The following is a 17,073-nucleotide window of genomic DNA, read 5'->3' as shown; positions in this document are numbered from 1 at the left end:
TGCACAACAAAAACGAGAGTCCTGTAGCACCTTAAAGACTAACAAATTTCTGTGGGCATTTGTTAGTCTTTAAGGTACTACCGGACTCTCGTTGTTTTTGCTGTATATAGACTAACACGGCTATCCCTCTGGAACTGCACAAGAAGTTGCTATCAGTATTGCGTGCATTGTGGGCCCATAATACATACTAATAATTAGCCAATTTGGCGGAAACTTTGTGAGCTCATAGTTGGTGGCACTGCTGTAGTATGTCAGAAAGCCATGCACTTTGTTTGGGGTTGTGTCCTAAGGCACACTGCCACTGGCAGTGACTGAGCTTGGGCACTACGCTATGTGGAGTGGATGAGCTTTTGCATAACTCCTGCTGCTTATGCACTTTAGTTCATTTGTGGCAGCCTGAGCTGGAAAAGCTAAGGTTAGGAGCTGCATGTGCCTCAGTCCCTGCCCCTGGACTGGGAACCTCTCTCATTTCAGCAGCAAAGAGGAGGGGAGGTGACTGTCCTTTGCAAGACTCTGTGGAGAGGGGAAAGGAGGAGAAGCTGAGTTTCCTGTGGATTAGCCCTTGATATTACAGAAACCCTGGTGAGACTTCACTTTTCTTTGTGCTCCCATAAGAGGCTGGGCACACTGCTGCACTCACCATTCACTGCTCTTCCCCTAACTCCAGCTGTGCTGCAGTACTTGTCTGTATCACTCCTGCACTTCTTTAGGGCTGCTGCCTTCTGCACTGACGAAGATCCACTCGGTAAGTCAATAGGGGCATTTCATCCTTATTGATGGAGTCGTATTTTTTTAACTGCCTAATCTAGTGACCGGTTTTTCCTTCCCTGTGTGGGACAGAAGAGAGGTAAGAAAAACAATAGTGGAAGTGCTATTCCACCACAAACTAATGAATTAGATTCTGCAGCTGCTTTTGACTAACAGTGAGAAAGAAAGCATTTAGCAAGTTGCCTGGAGTTCTCCACTGGATTTACAGGCATTTCATTTACCAACAAAATTAGATGTCTGAAAAAAGAATGTATTTTATTAAATGGGGAAGAAAACTCATGTAAGACTGATGTTGAATAGTTAAAGAACTCAAGAGCTCAAATATATAGAGGGAAACTAGTATATTACTTAGACGTTTGGATGTATGTGTATGTACCATATATAATACATACATATATACACAAGACCTCATTTATCCAAACCTGGTTAGTGCACAATACCCTTTTCTCTGAATCTGATATACCTAGGGATGTGTAACCCAATTACCCATTAACTTATCTGATTTTCTGAATCCCTTATTCCCTTTTACCCAAATGGTTTTAATTTCCCCAAAATATTTATGAAAAAGAGGATTGTGCTGTGTATAAATCCACATATACCATGCCGATTCCTTGTATAAATACATGCATATGTACATGTCTGTGTCCTGTGTACATATGTAATAAAGCAATATATAAAGTACAGAACTTATATATATATATATATATATATATGTTTAGTGTATTTATATTTACTAAAATGAACTAAAATGCACAGCTACAATATATTTTTCTTGAAAGTTTACCTGACAGTTTGCACTAGTTAAACTTTGTACCCATTATAAATAAGAGAAGTAACAGCTTAACTAATGAATAGGTGCCAGGTTTACAGTATGTTGAAAATAAGCATCTTTTTTAAATGGCTTGATCATGCTTTCTTTGGAAAACTCATTAATACCAATGAGAGTGGATTTTGGCTCTAAAATTATATAGTCTTAGTTAATTTTAGCTCCTGATATGTTTGTTTGAAGAGGTAAAATACCTAGAATAAACTGATTGGTCCTTTGAAAACCAGTTAAAAATGTGTTGTTGAGTTTTGTGATTTGCAATTGCATTAATGGGTTACAAGTGCTCTTCCTTTATGATTTAGAAAACTTGTCCAGTGACAGTCGCTTACTGTAGGAAATGGCTAAGGAAAGAGTTCACTTAATCTCTTTTTTAATATAAAATATCAAAAAGGCAGCAAACATTTTTAGTGAAGCTGCTTTAAAAATTTCAGGCCTGGTTCTGCTCTGGCTCATGTTGGTGTAATAGCTATATAGCTTCATTGATTTCCATTAAATGACTCCCGATTTACCCTGCTTTATGTGAGAGGGGAATCAGGCATTTGGACTACACAAGTCAAAGTAGAATGCGTGGGAAAACTGCCTGCATGTTCCCTAGTTTACACACCCTAGGTATTTGCCTCTCTGGGGTTTGAAAATGTTATTTATATGATGATTTCTCTAAAGAGGGTATTTTTAGTGTTCAGTTAGAAGAAAGATTAAATATCAAGATCCAATATTTTAAATGTTTCCATATAAATTATTTTGCATCACAATTTGGTAATAGGATTAATATTTTGAGACCGATTATGGATCTTGAACTTCTGCCTTGAAAGGATGCAGTGGAAGGTCTGAAAGCAAGAATCTTTCTTGAGGATAGGTTTAATAGGGATGATCTGGTTACACAGAAAAGAGTAATGAAATAACTGGAGGACTAAAGATCCAGTACGGTGTTGTGGTAGAACATATGGTGATTCATCTATTGTGTGGTAAGCACTTCAGCTGTTACTCAAACAAAATCCCCAGTGATTCTAATGGGATTTAAACATCTGTAAGGGCTGCCCTTATATTAGTTCATTTTTTATCATTACACCATTTGAATACAAGACATCAGTTTGTTAGTGTAAATGTGTTCAACTAAGATTTTTTTAAAATATTTATTATGGGATCATCCATCAAGTGTGAAATATTAGTAATCGATAAAAGATATTGCTGGGACTAAGCTGCTGCTTGACCCAAAGAATTTCCTACTAGAGTTTTCTAAATTAGGTCCTCGGGCAAGAATTAACGCTGCTGCTAAATCACTTCTTGATAGCATGAATGAGTGTTAGAGGAAGATTTTTTGCAAAAGAACAAGTACAGCATGTACCATTGGTGAATAGCTCACCAGCATGTGTGAGATTTCAGTTACGGAGAAAATAACTTACTTTAACCAAAGTTGATGTAATGATGATATGGTCCCCTTTGTTCATCATACTGGAAACATACTTCTGAACTATTTTATTTTGATTATTTACTTACAATATGTTGATGTTGATAATAAATGATGATGTGACACATTAGGTTGTTGCATATTTACCTGTCCATTAAAATCTATAGTAGATGAGCATATGTATGTAGAGGTATTTTGAGGAATTCGAAATGGAATTTCATTACACATCTATCCACTGATTTGGTTTATATTTTTTCTTTTCTATTTCTTTGTTCTCTGGGAGTTTTACTTGCGAAAGGACTGTCAAATCAGACCCAAAGGAATGTTACACAACTCTTCCACTCTGAGACAACGATTAGTAGTAAAACATGTTAGCAACCTTTGCTCTTTTCTCAAAGCAAACATCAAAATGAGCATGCCCATATCTTTCCAATGGTTAGGTTTACTGATTTATAAAAATCTTCCTATTGCTGAGTAAAGGATTAACTTTATAATCTTTCACTGAATGTTTGCATTATTAATAGAAAAAACTACTAAAAAACAAAAGCAAATGAAAAGTCTGACCACTGGCACAAGATAAGAGAGAAACTAATTTTTCCCATTGGGAATTGCTACAATGGACTATTTGTAATAACAAGACTCAGATGAGAAGAGAGGTGGGTAGCACGGATTTTAATTTGTGACTGATACATCGCCCAGAACAGCAAAATAATTATTTTTCAGTATTAATTAAGACTTGACAATTGTGTCAATTGCAATAAACATACTCACAAATGTGGTTGTGCAAGGTCATTTAGAGTTTTCAGAAAGGTGACAGTCAGTTAGATTGAACAGTGCTTTTCTCTGCTTACCTTATTGGAAAGGATCATTTATGTTCCTGGTTTACAGGGGGTTTATTCAGCATGTCAGCAAATGATTCACATTTTGTTTTCTTATATTATTGTGAGTGGGATAATGTTTCATGATAATTAAAGCAATATAAATTCAGGAAAGTCAATTTTAAATTTAAGGGCAGGCCAGATTCCCAGTTGCGCTTCAATCACTTTGTGCCAGTCTGACCATGCTAAGGAAGCAGAAATCTATCCTAAACAGGGCATCTGGAAATTCATTTGATGTAGAGGAAGTGCTGAAACACAGGAAGTTGGGTTAGCTTGCTATATGCAACCTGGTGGAGAAATGGGCGCTCCCAGTTGGATGAAGGGGTGTGGCTGAGGCCAGGAGAAGGTGTGACTTTAGTGAACTGCACTTCTTCTCCTAAAACTATTTTCTATTTTTTGTGGGGGTTTTTTATTTCCATTGCTTTGTAACAACACATGAACTTTCATATCACTGTAGGCTGAACAAAGTACTCTTTAGATCTTCTTGTTGTCCTAGTGCACTAGAGACAGAGGGAGAATGTCCTCATCTTCAAAACATCACATTTTAAAAGGTCACCCAGGAGACATAGTATAAAAGTATACCCAACTGTGCAGAAAGCTAAACCACAACAATGCCAGGCCTCTTTGGGTGTCATTCAAAAAGACATCTGTTTTAACCACTGGCAGCAGCAACTTTAACAAGCAAGCTGCACTTTATATCTCTGGTTCAATAAAGATTACAAGGTATCCAAGGTGCTGTCAAAGCTTTTGGAACACAAATGTGTGGCTTATCTCTCAAGAGCAGCCTCTTGGGAATATTATCACTGACCGGGAGGCCACTGCTCCCTATGGCTAATGATTCCCTATGTAAACCACTGGTTTCTTGACAAACAGCAACACTATCAAATACTTTCTTAGCCTCATAGGCTTTAAGGTCAGAAAGGACCATCACGATCATCTAGTCTGACCTCCTGCACATTGCAGGCCACAGAATTTCACCTACCCACTCCTAGAATAGACCCCTAGCCGCTCGCTACGTTACAGGTGTCCTCAAATCAGATTTAAAGATTTTAAGTTACAGAGAATCCACCAGTTACATTTAATGTAACTGCAAGTGACCCGTGGCCCATGCTTCAGAGTAAGGCGAAAAGCCCCCAGGGTCTCGGCCAATTTGACTGGGGGAAAATTCCTTCCTGACCCCAAATATGGCGATCACTTAGATCCTGAGCACGTGGGCAAGACCCAGCAGCCAGACACCTGGGAAAGAATTCTCTGTAGTAACTCAGAGCCCTCTGCATCTATTTTTGTCGAATATCAGAAGGATCTGTGCCCAACATGGATTGGTTAAGGCCCAAAAATTAAACTGCCTTTGGGAATTCCAGGTGAAAACGATTTAATCAGGCAGCATGTTAACCTACCATGAAGGCACCAACCTACTTACTTAAAAGAAAAGAGCTGATAGATAGGATGGAGAGACAGTCCTATAACCCTAAGAGCACATGTGAATCAAAACATAGCATGGTAGGTCTTTTGCCTTGAAAGTGTCCCTTTAATGTTTGATAGTGGAAAGATTATAGGAAGCATGTGTTACATAATTTCACTTTTTGGAGGGTCCCATAGTAATCTGTAGTAAAACCAGAACGGAATAAATCTAGGGTCAACTTCTGTGTTACACTGTGGCCTCTTTATACTGTTTTGGTGGCATAAAATGGCTATACATTGGGCAGAACCAGACCTGCAGACTCTCCTGTGTCAGGTGATACAGATGTCAGAAAGACTATGCTACCCCTTTGCCACCCTTGGTGTGGGCTGCACTGGGGAATGTCCTGGGAGAAAGAAGGCATGGCTGAAGCATGCTGCACTTCAGCTAGTCTTCATTGTGGAATGGTCCCTTGAGGGCGGTAGTGGCTCTAGCTTACATCAAGGGCCAGGCTGATCACTTTGTACCTTCTCCCTACCCCAGTTACTGCTACGAGTGCTACAGTTACTGCTGGAGAGGAACGGAGATTTTGACTCCTGATAGGGATGATCATTCCCTTCCCGTTGTCCTGTTTCTCTCAGTTCAGAAGTCTGGATCACAGACCTACTCCTTGTGAACATAATCAGTTGCAGGGCATATAGAAATAGATGATTTGAAAAAAAAAATTAAAAATTGCATTTTTAAATTTAAAATCAGATTCTTTTTATTTAAATATGATTTTGAATGGAAATTAAATACAGGTTTATTTAAAAAAAAAACTATTTATAATTAAAGTTGAAATTGACAGCCTATGTTAAGGCCTAAACTTATTAAATCTATTAAAATAATTTAAATTAAACACAAAAATAATATTAAGCAGTACATGTTTGCCACCAAATTTTAAAGGAAGTCAAACCACTGAATTGGTGGAAGTCACTGACAAAGCACCGGGAACCAGAGTTTGTTGAAGTGCTAAACTAGCTTTTGATAGCTGCCTCTTCCACAGATGCAGAGAAAATATTTTCTTTAATTCTGTTTATTCAATTAGTTGAGTACAATGACTAGTTCATTCAAAGTTAAAAGGCTGACTGGGAGCTGAAAAAGCAGGAAAGCTTGTTTTCTTCTTCCAATCTATGAATAAAAACTAGGTGTGAGAGGGTGAGTCCTATTGCTTCTAAAATCTTGAAGAACATGATAACTGGGAACAATTGGTTCAATTCACTAATTACACATTATATAATACTTCCTTTGCTTTATAAATTGGTTAGTTTGAAATGCAAAACATGTTTTTGTAAACTTTTGATAAACTCTTATTCTTATGTAACATTTACTCTTAAGGCAGATTTATTTAATAAAAAAATAAATGCTGTTTGTGTGCATTTTTAATCTAATTTGAATTTCCATCCAAATAGACTTTGACACAAATCACAAGAAAAATAATCATCATCATCTAATAAATCAGAAATGCATCATTCAGCATTTTAACAAAATAAAAAATGTAAAAATCAAGTATCTGAATAAATGTAAATTAATCTACATAATTGATTAAATAAATGTGTATAGATACAGTGTATCCTCCTGGTTAGCAAAAGAACCCATCAAATTTAGTGTCTAGACTATATTTAGTTGGAAATCAACATGTTTGAATGGTTATCAACTAATAAAAATAATGAATCAGGTTTGGGTAGTGGAGGAGACTGTTCTCTGCAGGACCCCTTCCTTTTTTGTTGCAGAAACTGGAAGTTGTGTGGTGAACTAGGCAGGGGATTGCAGGAAGAGAAAGGGTGGTCTCATGGTTAAGGCAGCAGAGTACTGCCATGGAAAACTGGATTTTATTCCTGCCTTTGCCACATTGTTCCTTAGGTAAAGCTGGGCAAGTCTTGTAAACCAGATTTTTCACAGGAGGCCACTGCGTGTCCCTCATTTTCTGCATACCTAATCTGAGGTACTTGGGATCTGATTTGCAGAAATGCTGAGTACTCCCAGCTGCAACTGAAGTCAATAGGAGCTGTGCTCTAATCATATGAAGTGCTGTAAAATGTTAAGCACTCTGAAAAATCAGATCCTAGGCTTCTCAAATTGGGCACCCAAACTTAGTTAACACTTTTGATAATTTTGCCTTTAATCTCTATGCCTTAGTTCCCCAGATATAAAAGGGAGCTAGTACCACCTCATCTCACAGGGATGTTATGAAGAAAAAACTCATTGAAGACTGGTAAGCAGTAAGATGCTATGATGAGAAAACCATAGAACAGCCCATGAGGAAATTATAATTAATAATTCTGTATTCAGAACAGGATTTGAATCTCTGCAAAAAGTAATGCACAGGGTCATGTCTTTAATGATGAGTATAAAAAGATAATAGCTACCCATTCAGTGAATCCTATTCATCACATGCACAGAATAAGGAGGATTCAGCGGAAAAAATAGTATACAATTATGTAATTAAAAGGAACAGAATTAAAGTTATACAAGCAACCTTAATCCTTGCATTTCCTTACTACTGAGTGTGTGACTTAGTAGTGTTAATATTCTTTTAATGTAGTTTTAGGTGTCATCTGTGTATAGGCTTTCCCATTTTATAAGCCACCATATGTAAGAAAAGTAGAAAAGTTAGGAAGGATTACTGAGGAAGGAAAAGTGTTGAGTGAGGTTCTCTGTGAGTCTAACGCCCGAGCTTTTTGGAGGGTATATACATTATAAAATAAGTTTGCTGCTAAGGCAGTCTTTCCTCCATCCTTTGTATATCTATAATAGCTTTGTTCATTTTTATATTTACAGAAGTGGAATCCTTCCAAAATGACAGATAACCAGTCAGACATCCATATTCAGATGTCAAGTACAAATGGCATTTCCAGCAGAATACAGTCCTCTCAAGACCTATCAGTCAGCAAAGGAACCACTGTGACCTTTCACAACATCTGCTACAGAGTGAAGTTGAAGAGTGGCTTCATATGTTGCCGAAAAACGGTCGATAAAGAAATTTTGAAAGATATCAAGTATGTATTTAAACTTCTCTGGAATAGAGTACATGTTCATCTGATTTCCTTTCTTGACAGTTAGGTTCAGATAAGTCACTGAGCCACGAATACCTGTGTATTAATAATTAACAGAATTTGGTCAAGATTCCCAAAAAATGGGTGCTCAAAGTAGGCTCCCAAATCCATATTTAGGCACATAAAAAGTAACCTGATTTCCACTTTTAATTCCCGTGGACTTCAATAGAAGCTGCTGGGTGTTCAGCTCTTTTGAAAATCAGGCCATTTACTCAGCTACCTAGATGTGAATGTAGGAGCATAACTTAAGGCATTTTTTAAAACATTGGCCCTAGCTTTGAATTAAGACTCAAGACTTTAAAAGTAGCAAAAAGTGATTATTCTGTTACTCAAACAATGCATGACAGAGCTTGGATGCCCACAATTTTATTACACTGTTTCTATTATAAGTTATATCTTAGCAATTGGATGATATTGCTTTATTGTCAAGGAACCCTAGTACAGTGTTGGCCCATCTCCAGTTAGATAAGTTTGAACTGTGTGTCAGGAAAGTTAGTTGTATAACCTGCCATTCCATGATGTAATTGAAGTTCAGTTCTTTAGTTTCAGCTTCCAGAATGCATGAAAGGTTGGATCTTTATCTGTATTGCTCTTTGCCCATACAGCATTTCTTAGTACACCAAGCCTCCCGTGCTGCATAGTGGCTATCTCCACCCAACGTGAAATTTTAAAATCCTTATTCTTCTCTCACAAGAGTCTTACTCCAGTGTAACTCATTTGATTTAAACAGAGTTACTCCAATGGAGTGAAAGGAGCATATGTCCTTCAGACTTCTTGTATGAAATCTAGACCTAGTATATGTTGTTTCCCAATACACAAAATGCAAAACAAATAAACAAAAATTCTTAGTGTAGGTAACCATAACTTCTGATTGAGGAAAACAACAAAGAAAGAAAGAAAAAATAGTGACTAGGAAGGAGAGTGGGGTAGCACACAATGTGGTTCATGCTGATATTTTATATCTAAATTGAAACACAAAAAAAACCCCTCTCTCCTTAAGAACAACTTCTGCCATGTGGCCTACAAGAAATAAGATAGAAAATCAAATAAACAAATCCCCCACAACTACCCAGGAATATCATGATATACACATGCCTTTACTGTGCAGCTGTGATATCTTATTATTGTAACAATGTTGGGCAGAGGGAGAAAAAAGACTGATAAAAGAAATAAGACTTTTCATACCAAGTATAAACTACACTTTATTATTTATAATATAGAGTGCTGTAAATTAGAGATGGGCCTACAGGAAAACTTCAGATCCATACCCCTGAGCTTTGGGGAAGTTTAGATCCAGATCCAAACATGGCAGCTGCTTCCTATGTCTATAATGGGATGAACCAAACTCCCAGATCTGAACATCTCTGGTAGCAATACTAAAGAGTTAGATGGTCATAGTTTATAACCAAAATTGCTGAAAGGATACCCACCCTCATATATGCCATGTGAACAACAAACTGTCAGTTTTTCATAAATATCAATTTTAATACTGCTCCTACTAATGATAAATTTAGTAGGTGCAGGGACTCTAACATTTAACACAATTAATCCAGCTCCTGCAGTCCTTTCTCAGTCAAAATTCCTATTGACATCAGTGACAGACTTGCTGAATAAAGACTATAAGATCCTTCTCATGTTTGTTAGCAACATAGTCAACAGACTCTTATTTATAATGGACACCTTCGTAAAGACTCAAAAATTCTCTTGTCTTTTAACTTTATGCCCATTTTAATTATAACCTGAAGTTGTTTTATGATTCTTGGAATTAACATTTTATCCACAACAGTAAGCTAGAAAGACAATATTAAATATATTTGACATTTCCCAGGGTAGATATAGTCAGCTCACACAGAATTCCTCACATGATTGGTGGCTCTTTGTATTAATTATTCACAGTTAGACCATGATTACTTTAATGTGATTTCCATGGTGCATTCTAAAGACCTTGGAAGGTTTGCCAAACATGGGTACTTAAGGGAATCAGGTGATCATGATTTCTTACATTGTGAGGTTGCGTGTTGTGTTTTGGAAGTCTGCAGGTTTTTTTAATCATAAAATTGAATAATAAAATTGCTAGTGATAAGTGAATGAAGCAGAGATAAAAGCATATATAGAAATCTTTATTAATTATTAACAGTTATTACTCTTCCTGGGTTGAAGGTGACAGCTTGCTTCCCCATTTAATTTCTCTGTTGTTATGCAAGAAATTTGATTGGACGTGATCTATGTCCTCAGTAGTTTTTAAAGTGTGGAACATGCTCTTTATGGACAATCCCCTCAGCCCTTTTCTACCCAATTTTAAGCATGATTGAAAACATTTCAGTGCTGTTTTCTGTTTTAATTTACGTTGGTCCCTGTGTAGGCCTTCCTATTGCACCCTTTTTTGGTCTTTTACTATTTTTGTTCAGTATTATAATGTAACTTAATTATCTGTACTTTATTTACTGTATTTTAACTGTTTGATCAGAACACACAGACATTTTGATTGGGGAAGGGGGAAAGTGCTGCCTTACAAAATATAACTATTTCAATGGATCACAGAATGAGGGAAGTAACTAGAATCCAATGACAAAGGGCATGAAATGGCAATCAGGCATTGCCATGTGTGGAAAGTGTTGACTCAACGTTAATTAATAATTTCAATAATTTCAAATACCAATTGTGCGGGAGCCCTCCACCTGCCTGGTGCTACTTCAGCCGTTATTAACTAAGTATGTTAATATATTTCAGTCATATACATCCCAGAGTGGAGTTTCTTGCTTGGTCAAAAATCTATTTAATTATGTAACCACACAGAGCTATGTGTGAGAAACCTACCCATGGGAAGATTGATTCCAGGAAACTTGAAGGCATCAAAGATTCATTCTCACCGATGAGAATACTTTACTCCTAAACTCTGGTTAATTAGTTAGTTAGTTAGTTAATTAATTAATTGATTATTTTAATCCTTGTGCTGAGACTGAGAGAGGTTAAGTTTTCTCATATTTTCTGTATCCAAAGCCATCCCTGCAGTTCTGGTTCCAGGTCATATCCAAAACTGGAAGGGACCTATTTTCTCTCCCCAATTTCGATGCACCCAACATTTTACATTAACAGCTCGTATGATTCCAGTACCATCTGATTTGAAACTAAACCTCTGATAAATTGTATATTATAAATTTTTATTTGTTATTGTAGCAACCCTTGTGTGCTAGGCACTTTGCTGATGTAAGAAAACAGTTCTTTGTCTGAAGAGCTGACAATCTGAATTAGAGAAAACACATATGAAAGAGTGTGGGAAAGGCTTGTAATACAATACAGTTTAAGTACTTGAGTAATAGTGATTGGTACATGACTTCTTAGTTACAAGGATATTTTGTGCCAATTCCAGATAGATCCTCAGACAGATATTCTTAGATCCTCTATGCCAGTCCTCTGGTCTGATGCAAATTGGTGCTGCTTCTCTGACTACAGTTGGAGACTCCGACTCAGTCAGCTAGTTTTGCCTTTTTTGTACTGGGATCTGAGATGCCTTTCAAAAGTGGCTACCTATACTGCATATATAAATGGTCATTTGTGGAGCTCATTGTCCATTTCCATGGTCAAACACCCACTTCAGTGCAAAATACCCTGCATTTACATACACAAACAGGCGTTTGCACATGCAAACAGTACACAAGTGCATAAATGCTTGTTTGCATGTGCAGTTTGGGGGCTAATTATGAGAATGTGGCCCTTAACAGTTACGGGGGGGGGGGGGGGCCGTGTTAATCTGTATACAGCAAAAACAAGAGTTCTGTAGCACTTTAAAGACTAACAAATTTAATTTCAGCAGGCATAAGCTTTCGTGAGCTTCAGCTCACTTCCTCAGATGCAGTTGGTAGAAATGATACAGCAAATAGGTAACATATATAGTAGGCAACATATACATATCCAAGGGCATAGATAACAATGAGGTAGGTGGATAAAAGCCAGGTACTTGAGGCCTAATTACAACCATTGAGTAGGCGGTGAGAATGGGTGATCAGAGCAAATTATTTCTTATAATGAGATGACACATACAAACTGGGTTTAAACAGGGATTTGGAATGGCTATCTCATTATAAGAAATAATTTGCTCTGATCACCCATTCTCACCGCCTACTCAATGGTTGTAATTAGGCCTCAAGTACCTGGCTTTTATCCACCTATCTCATTGTTATCTATGCCCTTGGATATGTATATGTTGCCTACTATATATGTTACCTATTTGCTGTATCATTTCTACCAACTGCATCTGAGGAAGTGAGCTGAAGCTCATGAAAGCTTATGCCTGCTGAAATTAAATCTGTTAGTCTTTAAAGTGCTACAGAACTCTCGTTGTTTTGGCCCTTAACAGTGAATCTTTATCTGTAATAATGAACAAAAAAGGCAAGTGATATTTTCACACACTGTCCCATCATTTGCATTGGCCATTAGCTAGGAAACTATACACAGTATAAGTAGCTGCCTACTGAGTTTTATTGAAAGAGTTGTTTCCAAACAAAATGACTGCTATCCCAAATACATTTCCTTCTGGCTGCTGAGCTTGAGAGAGTTCTTTTCATCTGATGCAAAGTGATCGTCAGGTTCCCAACTATTTTTTTTAAATAGCCTTTCCTCCATAATAAATGCCTCACCTACAGAGGAATGGCCAGAGAACCATTCTTTCGTGCTAGACTTCATGTATTCTAGAATTAGCTTGTGCTCAGCATAGCTGAACATGAAATAATACATCAATATATGTCTTGCTATTGTTTGATAATTATAGTTTTCTGTGTTGTACTCTTTAGTTAACAATACAGGTTAGTTATTTTTATTTTACGTTAGCAATATAAATTAAGCAGGAGTCAAGTCATTATTTTATGTAACCAACTAGTTTCACTAGCCCCAAAAGGATTTGACGCAAAAGATATTTCTGCAAATTAATAAAACTGACCTACAAATGAAATAATGAATGAGAAATCTCTTGGTTTTGTCTTACAGTGGGGTTATGAGACCAGGACTGAATGCCATTCTGGGACCCACTGGCGGCGGCAAATCTTCGTAAGTGCTGAAGCAATGAAAGGACCTGTTTTATTTTATCCATGTTCCTCACCTAGAGGAATCATGCCATTGAGAAAATGCACTTATATATACTTAATGTTTGTGAACAACATCCCAAGGGCAAAATTTTGATCTTAATTCCACCAGAGTAAATTCAGAATAATTCTATTGATTTCAGAGCAGAATTTGACCCCAAGTGGAAATTTTATTTAAAAACAACAAAAAGAAAAGAAAGAGAGCCAATTTTACTAATATATTTCTTTTTAGTAAACAGTTTCCTGATATGCTCCCCTTTTGCATCACTCTACAGTACAGCAGGAGGCTTATTTTATTAAAAAAAGAAATTCTGTTCTCTGAGGGGCTTTTAAAAATATGAACTATAGTTGGTTGCAGATTTTCAGTATAGGAAAGCTTGTGCACAGCTGGCTATACACTATTAACTGTGTTTGTCTGCCAGATTTGCCTGTTACTGGCCTCTACTCCACAGATTGGTGAAAATGTACACTTCAGAGCTCTTTAAGGTCATTGACTTTTCTCCTTCTAGGCTATTGGATATCTTAGCTGCAAGGAAAGATCCTCAGGGGCTGTCTGGAGTCGTTTTGATAAATGGAGCTCCTCAGCCTGCCAACTTTAAATGTATCTCTGGATATGTGGTGCAGGTAAGTCAGCCTGCAATGACTGCATGTGCTTTTGTTATTTTAACATCCTCTGGGCCAAAGTGCATCAAAATTGTCCAATATGAGGTAACTGTAGCCACAGCTGACTTGTCAAAATTGAACCAGGATATAATTTAGAAACATCACACATTATAGCTGATTTCCATGCCCAGGATCATTCCCCTAGCTTCCACATGTGGCTTGTCTCTTGCCCACACAGAAGAAGCTGTGGGGAATGTTGCTTCAACACCATTGCTTCTTCCATAGATTACCACTGAGTTCAGAGGTCAACAAGGGCAGGAGCAGTGGAGTTGACACCCTTCACAGCACCTTTCAGAGCAGAGTACCTGGAAATCCAGGGAGAAGTTTAGATGGTTTGGAACTGTAATACATTCCTTTGACTGCTGCTGCACATCTGCAAGGAGACGCAGCCAATAACAGCACAGTTCCTACTGATGTACAGTTCCCAAGGGGAAGCAAGGCCATTGGAACAGCAACCATCCTTGTAGGACATCATCTGTTTCCACATGGAAAGAGGCTCCATTCCCTGAGAATCCCTTGGATCTACAGAGGCAGGAGGGGGCACACCCTCTAAAATTCACAGTCCTCCTTAACCCTTTCCCTCTAGAGGAGATTGTCTTCAGAAAAACTCAACAAGGTGAACCTCACTGAGTTTTCTTTTCCCACTAGATCTTGTCCTGTGGGTAAAGAGATGTAAGAATGGGTGATCTGGCCCTGTATTATAATTTATTTCATATCATAACATGCAACTACACCTCAGATTTTGAAGGTTTGAATTGATGGGTGTGTCTATATTCTGAGTTGACCTTTCTTTAGCATGGCTGTCTGAAACAGATCAGAATTCTAACTCATGTAGAGATCTGTGCCTACAAGAAGATATCAGAAAAATGAATCCAAAATTCCTGGTGTTTCCCTTCCCTACCAATCTCGGGGGGGTGGTGGATGGTTCTTGAGAAACATCACAGGAAATGTTTAAGCCTTGTAGAGGAATATTAAATTTTGCAATTGTTATCACTATAGTCCTCTGATACCTGGCTGCTTTTCCACGAGGAAAGGGAGGGCATCACAGCCTACTGATGTGCTGGAGGGATTCTTTGGGAGCCTAATATTAAAATTCTGCCACCAAATAGAAAGGAAGTTTCAGATGATTTCCCTACCCTTGATGGAATCAATCCCTTTCTGGATACTGTTAAATTATCCTGGCCAGAGTTGATTTACCACTGGGGATCATAAAAAATGTCAGCAGGGCAATTTTTTCCCTGGTAGAACAGACCAGATTGCTCCAAATAGATTGATATTTTCAAAATTGATTCTTTCAGCCTCATCTGCAAGGTCATCACCCCATACCTCCACTTCATGCTCAAAAGGTTGGATACAGCTCTACACTACCAATATATGCAGTACATTTTTCAAAGTATAAAGTTTTCCACAAATGCACAGCTTATAAGTTTGTTTGGCCAGAGATGTGCCTCCTTCCTTGGGTATGAGAAAGTATTATTGCTTCTGTGGGAAAACAAATGAATGGATCCCCCACTCTCTTGCCTGTCTTCAGTGCAGTACATATGGTTCATTATGGGGAAAGAACTCTTGAGGGAGCCCCTGTTAAAATATGCTCAATACATCACTAAACAGCACTCTCTCAAAACAAAGCTAGGTGATGGAGATATCTAAACTTCTGTACAATCAAAAGTCAACAAGTCATTCCCTTTATAGGCTATAAACAAAGCCCAAATAAAATTTTCCCCTTTGCTTTTCCCAGAACAAATCAAGACAATCCTTTTCCTCACTCCTCTCATCTAACTTTTCATGCTACCTTCCTCTTGTTCCTCCTCCTTTTATACATAGCAGCTGAGGCTGGTAGACTAACAAGCTCAGCTGCATCTACTCTTCAACTCCCTTTACCCCTTCACTGTCTAATTCCAGACCTCCAAAAATCTGACAGGGAAAACAGTGGCTTTGCCTTGGCTGTACCTGGCTAACACCAGCTTAAATGTCCAGAGACCTTGCTGGACAATGTACCTCATCACAGAGAATAATGCTTCCAGTTCCTAAATAGCAGTGACCTCTTGGCAGGGGTACAGCTGAAGGAACTGGGAAATGCTTGATTGTGGATCACAATAAATCATTCCCTTTTATCCTTTTTAATTTTCTGTAACCCTTTCCTACAGATGACATTTTGGTTTTCAAAGATGTCACATCATTGATTGACATGATTCTTCATTTGAACGATCAATTTTAAGTTGTTCTGAACTTATAAAGTGGGAATCTCTAAACTTTCTCTGTTGCTTTCTCTACTCTCTCTCTCTGTCTCTCATACTCTCTCTATCTCTGCTTCTCCCTTACTCTCTCTAACACACACAGGTTTTCCCTTCACATGTATCATCTTTCTTTCTTCTCACCATCTCCTTTTCTCTTTCAAATTCAAAATGTATTTGGCACCAAGTTTCCCCACTTCATCAGTACTGATCTGGCATTTTCTTGGTTCCTATGCATGGTGTTTTTCTTTAAGGTGCTAATCCAGATCTAAAATGCATCTAGGAGGCCTTGCACCAGCTGTTTGGGCCACCTGAAGCCCGAGTAGAGTATCAAGGAACAATGATGCATCATGTAATGGACTCCCTTAATGCACAATGCATGTATTTAGTTAAACAAATGCTGCTCCAAGGGAAATAGAACTGAATGCACTTACATAGAGATCCAGTTTACATTTGCTTTGTCAATAATATTTAGCCCCTACATGTTCAAAGTTCTGCCCATAAAATACCTAATGATAAATAAGTAGTGTTATACCTATTTCACAGAGAGGCAAACTAAAACAGGAAGATCAGGGAACTTGTCCGAGACCACCTAGTCAACAGGAGCAACTAAATCCCACCAAGTGCTGAGCACTGTGAGCCTGATCCAGCAAAACACTGAAACACACACTTTATTTTTAAGCATGAGAATGTTTATTTTCATGAAACTACATGAGCTAATTGC

General features: G+C 37.8%; 1 protein-coding gene across 1 annotated transcript in view; it reads left to right on the top strand.

The window, feature by feature from the left end:
• Nucleotides 1-422: 422 nt before the first annotated feature.
• The window catches only part of LOC137159020 (broad substrate specificity ATP-binding cassette transporter ABCG2-like), a 35,598-nt gene continuing 18,947 nt past the window's right edge, over nucleotides 423-17,073 (top strand). The window contains exons 1-4 of the mRNA XM_067557154.1: nucleotides 423-745; nucleotides 8,100-8,317; nucleotides 13,358-13,417; nucleotides 13,962-14,076. Of these exons, the coding sequence (XP_067413255.1) occupies nucleotides 8,118-8,317; nucleotides 13,358-13,417; nucleotides 13,962-14,076 (375 nt within the window). The 5' untranslated portion in view covers nucleotides 423-745; nucleotides 8,100-8,117. The remainder of the gene's footprint in view (nucleotides 746-8,099; nucleotides 8,318-13,357; nucleotides 13,418-13,961; nucleotides 14,077-17,073) is intronic.

The sequence above is a fragment of the Emydura macquarii genome, unplaced genomic scaffold (assembly GCF_026122565.2).
Source record: "Emydura macquarii macquarii isolate MOO-44397 ecotype Brisbane River unplaced genomic scaffold, CSIRO-AGI_Emac_v2 contig_1790, whole genome shotgun sequence".
Taxonomy (NCBI): domain Eukaryota; kingdom Metazoa; phylum Chordata; order Testudines; family Chelidae; genus Emydura; species Emydura macquarii.
This window is presented reverse-complemented; position numbering and strand designations above follow the sequence as displayed.